Genomic DNA, 12,926 nt, shown 5'->3' with positions numbered 1-12,926 from the left:
CCGTCATGCATGACGTTACAACACCAGGTGACAAAATAGACCCGAATTCAACCGGAATCCCGCGGAATCATGGGTAGCCTTTGGCAAAGACAAGTAAAAAGGTGGTTTTGGGTTTCCTTTGGTCCCGTCATGCATGAGTCACGCGTGAATATGCTGGCGATGTGTTTGGACAGTTTGCACACCGGCCTAACTCCGGCCCGGCACCCCGCCAGAACATAAAGCCATTTTAAGGATCTGCTATTTGTTTGGGCCCTGTGTTGTGAAATGTATGACAAAGATGCTACTGCACACTTCCTTTGGATATAATAAAAATACAAGTATAGTCCTGTTTTTTATTGTAAATGCCATATCACAACACTGATTGGGGTAAGAAAGGTACGAAGCATCATCTATTGAGGTGGGGGTGGTGGGAGTGTGCTCCATATAAGTAGATGGGGCTGATTGTAAAAATCTTACAAAGACTTTCCCCGCAGAAGAGATAGCACCGAGATAAAATTCAGGAAAAATGAGAATGTGTTGAAATTATAGCATATACATATATAACCAACAGCCCAAAAATACAACACAATGCTCTAGATTTCATTGAAAATGTTCCATAAAATTAAAATGACATTCAATGAGGGATAAAGCTATTTTAGGAAGAAAACAAAAAAGGAAGGACCAAAATACCAAAAAAAAAATAAGTAAGCACTAAAAGACCAAAATATTTTCATAGTTTTACATATCTTACCCTACACATGGCTACTGACATGTTTACCTCTAAGAAAGTTACAATATCTTTTTACGAACATTGATTAAAACTGCTACCGATATTCTGTTGGAACTTGTCTTAATTTACACATATGCTCTACTTTCAATGAGAGAGATCAATATATTTTGTAGTAATAAAACTAAATTTGTCTTATGGGTAGCCGGACAGGTGTCGAGATGTAAGGTAGTCACGTTCTTTGGGATTCATTCATAGCGATTTGTTAGGAGACGATTTTCATCAATAAACTTCAAAATACTTCACCCATTGGTCCCAAAAGTGTGTGTGTGTTTGGGGGGGGGGGGAGTAGGAAGTGTGTGTGTGTGTAGGGGGACCAGTATTTGACATAGAGTTCCATAATCTGAACATTTTTGGAAAGAATGAATATGAAAAGCTCTGAAAAATGGACTAAACTTGGGGGGTACATAAACCTGACGAACTTGTCAGTACATAAAAAAAAATAAACAATTTAGTTATCTGTTTTTCAGCAATATCAAGCCTAAATCAAAGTGGAACTAAATGGAACTAAAGAACGACAGCATTTACAGATAATGTTTGAAGGGGAGCTTTTTATTGTTCATTTATTTATTATGTTAATTATAGCAATCCTGTAATTTGAATTTTATGACTGGGCTTCCAAAGGTATCCCAGTAAAAATGCCTTTTTTATAACGCAATGGCTAAATGCTCGACTGTTGGGAAAGGTAATGATTCCAATAAACTAATGCCGACAGTTTTCAATGCGATAATAACCAATTATTAAAAATTGTCCACCCAGTAAGTTCAAAGCATTCCTAATTTATAGAAAAGTGAAAAGTATGCAAACTAAGAAAGCGAGTAGACTCTATTTGTCTTTGCAATAAAACGACTTGTTAACTGTGTGACGACAACAATATGACGATTCTCCGGCTTGTCACTCAACTCGCGCACCAAACAGACCTATCTTAAATTACAGGGGCGTAGCTAGGTGGGGTGGCGTAGGGGGCCCGCCTCCCCTCTTTTGCCAAAAATACAGTAAATGTTTGAGACATTATCTGAAATACAGGAGAAAATGCCTTGAAAGTTCCTGTTGGGCCGCCTCCTGTTGAAAATCCTGGCTACGCCGCTGAAATAGCCCTCTTATATTTGTATATCTCAGCTTTCTTTTGCCATTAGGATAGTCGCGATCCGTACAGTTCGTCGTATACCGTATGCAAATTAAGAAAGCGAGTCGGCTGTTGATATTTTCTTGTCTTTTCAAAACAACGAAATGTTATTGGCGACCACAACTTTACTATGACGGCTTTGCGCTTGCTATTGAATTCGCGCATCAATATCTTAGCTTTAATTTACCATTACGATCATCGCGATAGGTAAGGTTTTCAAATTGATTATGAACCGCATGCAAACTAAGGAATTGAGTTAGCTTTTAAACTTAACTTGTCTTTGCAAATAACTTGTTAAACCGCAGATTTAATGTCACACAGACTAAGCTAAAATATAGCTCAAAATTAAAATTAACAAACGAAGCATTTCTCGAGAGAGAGATGTTGTTTTTTTGTAACGATTATCAAAATCGGAAGAACGTTTTTTCTTTTGGGGTTTTCTCGCACTGATAAACGTTTTCAATTCCTGTACAGAAGTTTTTGTCTCCGTGAAGCAGATCTTTCCGGAAGAACGATCCTGAAAATCGGAAAAACGTTTTTGCCTTCGAGTGTTAATTTTGGTGATGAAATATTTTTAAAACAGTAAGAACGATCTTGTCTTCGGAAGAACGATTTTGCCTTCGGCGAAACGATCTTGAAAATCGGAGTTCGTTTCTCGTAGAGTAAGCTATACGTTTCTCGTACTGTCTTACATCCGGGGTCTTATCTTGTTAAGGGCTGCCCTATGACCTGGTGACGAGGCGTGAGTGGCGTGCGTGACTTCATTAAAGCGCCTGCTAAGGACTATTGAGGACGGTGCTGTCTCTTGACTTGAGAGGGCATCTTCAAGATTCTCGCCCTATTGAAGCAGTGGATTTTGTCTAAGAGTTATTGGTGAGTGCATTTATTTCTCAGTATCACCTTGTCGAAACTAGCCTCTTGCGGCTATGCCCTTGTCTGGATTGAGGTCTTCAACTGTGAAGTTCGAGTTGAAGGCTCTATCGTGCACATATGCAACTGCTATGATTTAGGGTTCGGTTCATACAATTACATAAAAGTTTATACAACTTGTCGAAACTTGCGAGTTAAATCAATGTTTTTTTAACCTCAGCTATGACTATTGAACTATTGATGCAAATACCTTTGATTCCTTTCGTAATGGCCCGGGTTCACCTTTACCCTGCAATTATAAAGTAGCCTTTATAAACCCGTACACGAATAAAAGTGTAATCTGGTAATAGTGTAATATAAGTGTAGAAACTCAGTACAAAAGAGAGCAAAGACAATCTAGAGTCTTCGTGCTTAAAACGCTAACGTGTATTCAAGAAAGGGTTTTTGAAAATCTTAGCATGATATCTATTGTTTTCCTTGATACAAATGGGTTTATGTAAGTTGATCTGATGGTACAAATTTTTGGATCTCCCAAATCAACTACTCCTTTATTATTCTTTATCATATCAGCGGTTTATATGCAAGAATACTACGAAATATCTATCTACGAATAAAGTCCGATAAGTTATTGACAATATTTAAATGAAAATATCTTGGTTACTCGCTTGAATTAGCCGATGGAAATATATGCTTTGTGTGACTCGGAATTGAGCGGGAGTGTTGTATGTAAAATGTAATTAAACAGTCTAATCTAAACATAAAATCAGAGCGCTTAACGCTCAAAATGATCAGGGACTTCACGCTTTATGCAATAACGTGGAAATAATAAAAGAACCACACTGAGATTCAAGGAGAGTACAACAATGGGGCAACGCCACGGGACGTTTGTAGGTAGGTAGGTAAGATCTTTATTAAAAACAATAGTTACATGCAAACGTGTAACTTTACAATTCTAGTAAAAAAAACAAACAAAACTATTATTTGTAAATTCATAAACGTTACTGGATACTACATTAGAGATCTATGTACCGGATTAAGTCTACAAAATTGAAAAGGCATCTGTTTATAAAACAACGCTTAAAGCGCTCAGTATGTACACGAGGCAGAATGTAGTTATGGCCTGTAGCTCTCAGACACCTATTCCTTTGAGGGGGCAGTAAATCGTGGAGTGGGTGGTTGCTGTTCCCAGTAATCTTGACCCAGAGACTTCTGTCTTTCTTAGAGATGAGAAAAGCAATGGAAAAGTACTCGCTAGTGTAACCATAACGAAAAGCTCTTTTGCAAAACTTATCTATACGTGAGAGATACTTAATATGGTGGGCAGAGGCCCAGACCTCCATTGCGTAGGTAAAAACTGACATAATACTATTAAAAAGCACCGTGAGGTCATGTGAAGAGTATCCATAGTACTTACAGACCCTAAGAATATACAATCTGGAAATAGCTTTCGACAACATGTTTTCAAATTGAGTGTCCCAATTACATGGATCCTCAGCGATCGTGATCCCTAACAGTTTCAGTTCATTCTTTCTAACTATACCCTCAATGGACTCTGGAATAGGCTACCATCTCGAAGGTCTTTTTCATGTTCAACTCCGATCGGTTCTCCAGCGCCCAGCGCTTGATGTTGGTAACTTCCTCCAGTGATGAATCAATCGTGTCTGAGCCAGATATCACAGGCGTACTTATTGTGATGTCATCCGCATATTTGATTAATAAAGAGTTGGCGCTAGCGGGCTGAATGTTATTTACCACGATAGAGAATAGCAACTGTCCTAGCACGGTCCCTTGGGGGACTCCTCTGCTGATTCCAAGGAAACTGGTAGCCATCCCATCAACCACAACTCGCTGCTGGCGATCGCACAGGAAGCTCGTTATCCAGTTCTTGATGTAAGGGTTGATGTCGTATTTTGCCAGCTTAATGAATTTATCATAACTAGGAAAAGTCTTGGGCTACGAGAGTTGTGATGCAACCAAATTCAGGCAAGGCTTGGTTCAAGTAAGAGGGCGCAACAGAGAAGGCATGCGACGAACTGTACATGCATTCGATTTATGGAATTTCAGCGATCCTTTGCTACTCTCGCAAATCTATTCGAATGCTGTAGAACGTAAGTCGTATAAATTTTGTGACGCTTCAGCACAGTATCCTGCTTAGGCGTCAATCAATCAATCAATCAATCAATCAATCAATCAATCAACCAATCGATCGATCAATCAATCTTTATTTAAACACTGAATCTTTTCATAAAAGTTACAATGAAAAACTTTGCTCTTTCAAAGGGCTGTGTATTACTAAAACTATACTTACCTATTTACATTGTCATTTAGAGATTTTCTAAAATTTTGGAGAGATGTATTTTTAATATTGTTTGGAAAGCTATTCCACTGACAGCTTCTCTATATTGGAAACAGTGTTTCCTGCTTCCTTATTTGGTCTGACCACAAACAGACTACCCTACAAATTTCTAAGATTGTACTTATGAATTTGATGCGAATTTATGAATGTCTTTGAGAGGTAGTCTGGAGTTCCATTTTGGGTTTTGTACAAAGTCATTGCTAACTGTTTAGCCCTCCTGGTCTCAAGGTTATCCCATTTTAGCTCATTCAGTAGATCCCTCGACCGCGTGTCATGAGTCGAAAAGGTCAAGACCCTGGCTGCCCTGTTCTGTAGTATCTGGAAGGTGTTCGACATCCCTTTGCCGCATGTCCCACATACAGCACTACAATAATCAAAATATGGCTGTATGAGGGAGTTGTATATTGAAATTCTAGTTTCAAGGGGAGCAAAATGCCGAGCCTTTCTGAGTGCCCCAGTTCCTCCAGATACTTTCTTAACAGTTTGGTCAATTTGATTTTTCCAGCTGAGAGTTTGATCTATCTCAACTCCCAGGTATTTATAGCTTATTTCTCGTTTTACAAGTTTCCCATCTGCTATTATTTCAAAGAGGTGGTCTAGATTCCTTATGTTATGTGGATTCGCTATTATTGTGTATTTTGTTTTGATTTCATTTAGGCTAAGTTTATTTGCCTTCAGCCATGTACAGCCTTCGTCCTAAGTCTTCGTTCATTTTTTCCCCTAAGGTGCATGGGTATGCACTTGGCACAGTAAGGCTGGTGTCATCTGCATACATTCGAACGCTAGAGTTTAGATAGCATGCAGGAACGTCATTGATGTAAACTATAAAGGTATAAATAAAAGCGGTCCTAATATGGATCCTTCTGGTATTCCGCATTTGATTTCACAGTCACATGACAGAGCCCTGTCATTGCTTGTTTTCTGTTTCCTCTTTGTTAGATAAGAAGAGAACCACTTGATGCTTGTTGTACCAACACCATATGGCTGAGTGTGGCTAGCAATACCTCGTGGTTTATAGTATCAAATGCCTTTTTCAGGTCTAAAAATATAACGCCATTCAGCAGACCCTTATCTATGTTTGTACACCAGTGTTGTGGTCTGAAACCCGACTGAGTTTCAGAAAGTAGCTTATGCTCTGTCAGGTAACTGTAGAATTGATTGAAAATTATTCTTTCAATAATTTTTGTGACTGCTGGTAGAACTGATATAGGCCGATAGTTGTCGGGATTAGTTCTAGCATCCTCCTTAATAGGAGTGACCCTGGCAGTTTTCCAATCTGAGTTAACGACGGGACAATAATTGATCCTGCCTTCTACGTCTTTAGTGTTGAAATCCCTGCCAACAAAAAAAACTAAAATAATTTCAAACCAAGGTTTAAAAAGCAAAGCCAAGAGAGAAGAAAAAAACGAGCTTCCGAGCTACCCAATCAGTTCTCCCGTCAGATATCAAATGGAACCCTTATAATACAAATCAACAAAACTAGTATAGAGTGGTAGAATGAGTTTTTTAACCCCCCCCCCCCCCTTCACGCCCGGCACTGAATGACGCCCCCTCCCCCCCCCCCCCCCGCGAATTTCTCTCCGTGGGGGACTTGGGGTTATTGCAGATATTTTTCTGGAATCGCACATTTCAAAATTAAGGGTATTTCAACCTTCTGTTAAAATGTTAAAAATAGAAGCCTGAATTTATATACAGTGGAACCTGGATTTTACGATATGCCTTTGCGAAAATGTGTCGCAAAGTTGAGGTGTCGTTGCAAAGAGGTCCTCCATTTTACGATATCAAGGAAAATCCATTGAAAATACCGTTGTAGCGAGGCCGGGTTAATTATCAACGTTTACAAAATAATATGGTAACTCTACTCTGTGTGAGACTGTACAGTTACTCTCTGTAAGACTATAAATCTGCATTTAGTAAGATCTGTCAAGTCAAAAACTGTATTGTACGTGTGTGGTGTCTTGAGTTTTTTTCTCTTTGTTGATAGACAGAATCAGTAATATCGTTGTATCGATTTTACGATACAGGTTTGTATCGTAAAATCGAAAATACCGTTGTATCCAATATCGTAAGATCGAGGTAATTTCTCATACATTCCACTATATTTCCGCCGGGAGAAAGGAACCTCATCGTAAAATCGAGGTTCCACTGTAAAACGTGTATTTATAACGGGACGTTCTTATTATACGTGCCATCAGATGATGGTTTTCGTTGTATTCCATCTGTTGAAGACAACAGAAACAATATTCATATGTTTTCAGAGAATGGTGTTCGATGTGGAAGAAATCGAAAACGCCTTCGAGTGGGAGACCTTTGAGGACGGCAAGCCTTACCTTGGAACATACAAAATGGAAATACCAAGTACGAAAAGTACACATTTTTGCTGGGGATGTTCTACCGTCCACTCTTCCCTCTAGTCTTCTTCGGAACTGTGAGGACTAGGTCACACAACTCTCCCTGCAGGACCAAAACAGTTATTCGCTATACTTCATTGAAATATTTCGTTTTGCTCTCTGTTAGCCCCCCCCCCATGCTAGCGTAACGGCCGAAGCCATTTCTATGTTTATTTTGGAGTAAGTTGCCAACCCAAGCGATTTCTTTAGTGCAAAATGACCAATTGAGCGAATATCCCCGCCTATTAAATTCCTACAGAGCGAGTACGAATGATGACCATGAAGATGGACCTCAAAGACTGGATCAAGATCGACAAGACATACGCGGCCCAACAAAAAGAGAAACAGAGGCTCTTGCAACTTCACCGAGACAAGGTTTTTGTCACCAATCACGATGACAGCACGAAGCTGGCAAAGAGAGAGCTGTTAGAAATGCTTGCTGAATACTTACCAAGTAAGAAAGCTAAACAACCCTCCTTCCAGTGGCGGATCTAGCTTTTTTGCCAAGGGGTGGGGGGGTAACCAAAATGTTCCGTTATCTTTCTCTGAGCACACTTCAATTGGCGGCCCAAGACAGGGGTTTAAAGCCCTAAACCCTCCTCTATATCCATTACCCCTCCCTAACCTACTTCTCAAGAGGTTGAATTTCTATCAAAAATTTAGTTCCTTTATAGTGTAGTAACATTGTCGAAACAAACTTGAAGCAGACTGCATACTACGCTAATGAACATTTGTGTAATTATTTTCCTAATGCATTGGGTATTTTATTTATATAGACACTAAAATTTAAGAACATCCTTAAGAACAATAGAAAAAGTCGACGCGCGTGGTTTTCTTCCTACATTTTGTAAAAAAAAAAAACAGGAACGGACCAGCCCCAACTGAAAGTTAGACGTTCTTATCAAAAAAGAGTGTATGGAAAATAAATACTGCGTTGACGGTTGAGGGTGTTGCTTGTGTCCACGCTGGCAGTCATTCATATTGTGTTGTTCTCAGAGCGCTTTCCGGATAAGTTCGAGTCAAGAGAGAACGGAATCTACAACAAGATGCTAAAGGAGTTCATATCGACATCAGACGGGCCAGGCGAGGAGGACCCGCTGTTCAAATGCGGGCGGCTGACCCAGGAGGATTGGTGTGTGATGGAGTGGAGCGAGGAACACCAAGCCTACGTCCTTACTGCAGGTTAGCAGCACGTAGGAGCGTACCTAGGGAATCCCCCCTTCTTACCACACACCCTCTTGGCTCTAAATAGGGTGATTTAGATCCACGACGTTGATTGCGCGCGCACGCTTTACTTGCCGGCGTCTCGTCCTGTATGTTCAGGACGGCATTTCATGCTTTTTCACTTCCTCACACCACCGGCAAAAATTACTGTGCGCGCGCAATCAAACGTGCGCAAGGCGGCGTCCTCTTGCCGGCGTTGTGGATCTAAATCACCCTAATAGTGTGTCATTTTATACCGAGGGATCACCCGATCACCTATGACTGCACACCGCCCCCTCAACGAATCCTGAGCAGGCGCCTCATACGTGATACATTACACTTAATTATCGTAGACCTTGTCTTATATCTATTATACAATTATCTTTATACCGAACGATAAAGTAAAGCTTTCAAAGCGCAATTCTGCAAAAAACAACGTTGAGCAAAGCTTCAAGCCCGAAAAACAATATATATATCTTAGACAAAAACGTACTATCTTGGCTTTCTTTAATAGGCATTGCTCGCGTCCAGTAGTCGTGGAAACTTTTGTAGGCCCTTCCATACATCGACTGCAACTCAAGGGATGGTTGAGGCGCTTCTTTCCCCCTTCTGTTTACCTTGCCCGCGGCAACTTTAGCAACATTTTCCCAGTTGCCCTAAAGGGCGTTGTCCTTCCTAACAGCTTTAGAGCTTATTCTACTATTTTATTTCTCATTTCTAGGGATCGTCTACTTTCCTATGCGATGGTCGTTGCAGCAAAAGTGGAATCTGCCGATGCTTGGTAACATAATCATGTTTGGTCAGCAGCAACTAATTGCGTTCTTGGATAACTTCAGGTCGAATTACCCTTCCATGGGGTCGCTTGCAAGCAGGCTTAACGGTTCTAAAGCCCTAATTACACTACGATTGGATATTTTGGTTCCATTTTCAGTTTCATTGTTTTGTCTAGTCTCCCCCGAGGCCGTGCTATCTCCTAGAATTGCTGTTGACCACACATAAAGTGCTACTGGTTTTACCGAATATCACCCATGTCTGTTTATAGGTGTCCCTCTCCCCGCCCGGGCGTCCTGTTGAATCTACTCACCATTTGCGGGGCCACGCTTGTTGACCCCGCCCTACCTTTTTCCATTGTACAAAATTATGTTATCTCTCTTCTCAGACATTCACCAGCCCGTAGATGGATTCGTAAAGCACCTCAAGTCCATGGTGTACGACTTATTCAAGAGCATGTCCCCAGACGCCCCCGTGTACCGCGGCAACTGGGCTGTATTCAATGACCTTGAAGGCCCCCTTGACCTGTACACCCCAGAGGGTCACGAAACCCGCAATGCTGCCATGGAGGGGGTGCGCCCTTACGAGGGGGAGAAAACAGGCAAAGTTCTCACATTCCGGTGCGAGTATCAGACCCTGCGCAAACTAGAAAAGAGCAAAGCTATCATCTTCGGCATTCGCACTTATCAGTTCTTCTTAGAAGACTTCAAAAAGTTCCCAAGAAATGATGCTGAAGTGCTTGTGAAGGTTATTGAGAAAATCCACCCCGACTTTGTTGAGTACAAAGGCGCGAAGTTTTGGAAAGATGCCGCTCTTAAGTACCTGAAGTATCACGTTCTGGGGGAGAAGGATCCGGATGCAGATCGCTGGGGTCTGACGTCTGCTCCGACTGGTTTTCTGCTTGCTGGTGCTGTCATGGCTATTGGAGTCGCCTGTTTTCTTCGATATAATCAAAGTTAAACTTAAGGCTGGTTCTCACTAGGACGCAAGCGCAAGCGGAAGCAACACAAGTCAGAATCGGTCAAACACAAGCGCAACACAAGTCAGAATCGGTCAAACACAAGCGCAACACAAGTCAGAATCGGTCAAACACAAGCGCAACACAAGTCAGAATCGGTCAAACACAAGCGCAACACAAGTCAGAATCGGTCAAACACAAGCGCAACACAAGTCAGAATCGGTCAAACACAAGCGCAACACAAGTGAGAATCGGTCAAACACAAGCGCAAGAAAATAAAGCAGTTGCGTTCTCTTGCGCTTCCGCTTATGTTCTAGTGAGAATCGGAAAACTACGTGCGTTCCGCTTGCGCTTACGTCCAAGTGTGAACCGACCTTTAGCATGCACAGCGCATAAAGAGACACTCTAGCCTGCTAGGCGGCTCTCCAGTGGGTTCTGGGCTCTCCAGTGTCGGGATTCCTGTGACTCTTCCCTTTCCCTCCCCCCGTTTTTCATTTTTTATTATTATTTTTTTTGCGCCACGAGTATCCTGAACAACGAAAACGCACAGGAGAGCCGGCTAGGAGGACAAGAGACACTCTTGGTCTTGCTTGCCCAGAAATATGAACATTGATTTTTTTTAACCTTGACGTAGCCAACGTAACAAAGCCTCTTGCCGGATCTAGTCTGCATTTTTCAGTTCTTCGTCGAAAAAGGATCTACGTTGTACAAGGGAGTTGTGTCCTTTCAAGGGCCAAACGCGAACGCGCGGCAACAACGAGCTAGTCACGAGCCATTAAAGAGCTAGTCACGAGCCATCCACGAGCTAGTCACGAGCCATCCACGAGCCAGGTGCCTCTTATACCATGCGCAGTTTTTCTTAATTTTTTTTAATAGTATAGCCATGTCATATATGCTATTTTCGTAGTTGTATCAAATTTAAGTGTAATTTACAGATAAGATTGCGTTTTTTTAGTAATTAATTTTAAAATTGTTGCACAAAATAAAACAGTATTATAGAGGAAAAGTTATCTAGATTACAGGTAATACAGGTACACATAACTTCCTTGTAGATGATTTTTAGTAGCTTGCTTTGTACATTTTACACTATCAGAATCAATGAATAATGCCTAGCTAAAGTGTGAACAAGAATAACATGCTTTAAAATACAATTATTCAGCTTTGAAATGATGTACCGTTTGTTAACCCATTGAATCCTGGCTATTTTTGAGCTGAATTTACAAAAAAACAGACTGAAAACAGATACCCCCTCCCCTATTCTGAGCTTTATACAGCCCGTCAAACACCGCGCTGCACCTAGTCAGCGGTATCATAGCTTTCCAACAGCGCTTTGCGGTCCCCACTTTTAATCCCTCGTCATTGTGTTGATGCCAGCACAAGTTGATGGCTAGGAGCATATTGGGAGAGTGTCCTAGAACATCATGAAGTCTATTGAGACATAATTGAGTGCTGTGCTTTTGGATATTTTCAAGCAAAGATGGATTAAAGGTGATTTTTTTTCTTGTTTGGCTTTGCCTGGATGAGAAAATAATTTTCTAATGAATCACCACAGCTCTCCTAAATGCTGTCTTTTCTGAAACCGAATTGAGTCCATAATTGTTTACTCTGCTATTCTCGGCCTTTATGACCTGGAATTGATTTGTTTGGCTTTGGGGTGAAAAGACCATCTGACTTTGGGCAGAGTGTTTACTGGCCCTCCCCTCGTGAATTTTTTCCTGGATCTCCCAGAATGCATTGCAATCCGTAATGGCATCCAAGTGATTTTACAAGCCTTCAAGGAGTGGACATTGTGTTTTGAGGCCATATATGGAAATGAACCTGGAGGATCAGAATAAAGCTATCTATTTGAGTCTTGAGCTGTGTTTGCTGATCTCTCTCTCCCTTGTGTGGTATTTGAGCGGTGTGATTCTGCTTTTCTTTCCTTGTTGGATTTCAAATTTGTCAAATAACCCGTGCTATTATTGGCTTACGATGCTATCTCCTTGGTTGGATGCATATCTTCAAGACCACTTATCCCTTAGAATGATGCCTAAGTATCTTTATCTTGTTGTGTTTATTTTGCATTTATGAATTTTTTGGGTTGTGGGTACTTCTCAAAGCCGGTACAGGCCGGTTAAGGGGTTAATGTCTTAATGTTTGCTTTAATTAATTAACGCGAGCGCGACCGAGGTTGCTGAGACGATTGAGGTAAATTATGGCTTTCATCTACGGTATCCTAGCACAACTAACACTTTACGATTGTCAACAAAATCAGCCATAGAAAACGACCGGAGGCTTCATTCCGAATAATTGACAAATTAGGTGCGTGTTATGGTTTCCCTGTGGTTATGTAAATGTAGGTCACGTGTTCAGTTTCATTAATAAACAAGGGGCGTCAATAGATACAGTACAGTTACTGATGCCGTTAACTTGGTAGAAAATGAAATCACAGGCAAGAAATAACAACAACAATACAATGTATAAGCACCAACCAGCTTGGGTCAACG

General features: G+C 41.1%; 1 protein-coding gene across 2 annotated transcripts; it reads left to right on the top strand.

The window, feature by feature from the left end:
- The first annotated feature begins 2,613 nt into the window (after positions 1-2,613).
- Positions 2,614-11,607, top strand: LOC5518954. 2 transcript variants are annotated; one of them, XM_032363731.2, is made up of 7 exons: positions 2,638-2,765; positions 6,156-6,260; positions 7,377-7,476; positions 7,768-7,962; positions 8,505-8,690; positions 9,433-9,492; positions 9,871-11,607. In XM_032363731.2, exons 2-7 carry the CDS (start codon positions 6,249-6,251, stop codon positions 10,440-10,442), a joined length of 1,125 nt encoding a protein of 374 aa, XP_032219622.1. In that variant the 5' UTR covers positions 2,638-2,765; positions 6,156-6,248; the 3' UTR covers positions 10,443-11,607. The 2 variants fall into 2 exon arrangements, with proteins under 2 accessions (XP_032219623.1, XP_032219622.1); XM_032363732.2 differs by lacking the exon at positions 6,156-6,260 and having other exon boundaries at positions 2,614-2,765.
- Positions 11,608-12,926: the final 1,319 nt, after the last annotated feature.

Source organism: Nematostella vectensis, chromosome 7 (genome assembly GCF_932526225.1).
Source record: "Nematostella vectensis chromosome 7, jaNemVect1.1, whole genome shotgun sequence".
NCBI lineage: Eukaryota > Metazoa > Cnidaria > Anthozoa > Actiniaria > Edwardsiidae > Nematostella > Nematostella vectensis.
This window is presented reverse-complemented; position numbering and strand designations above follow the sequence as displayed.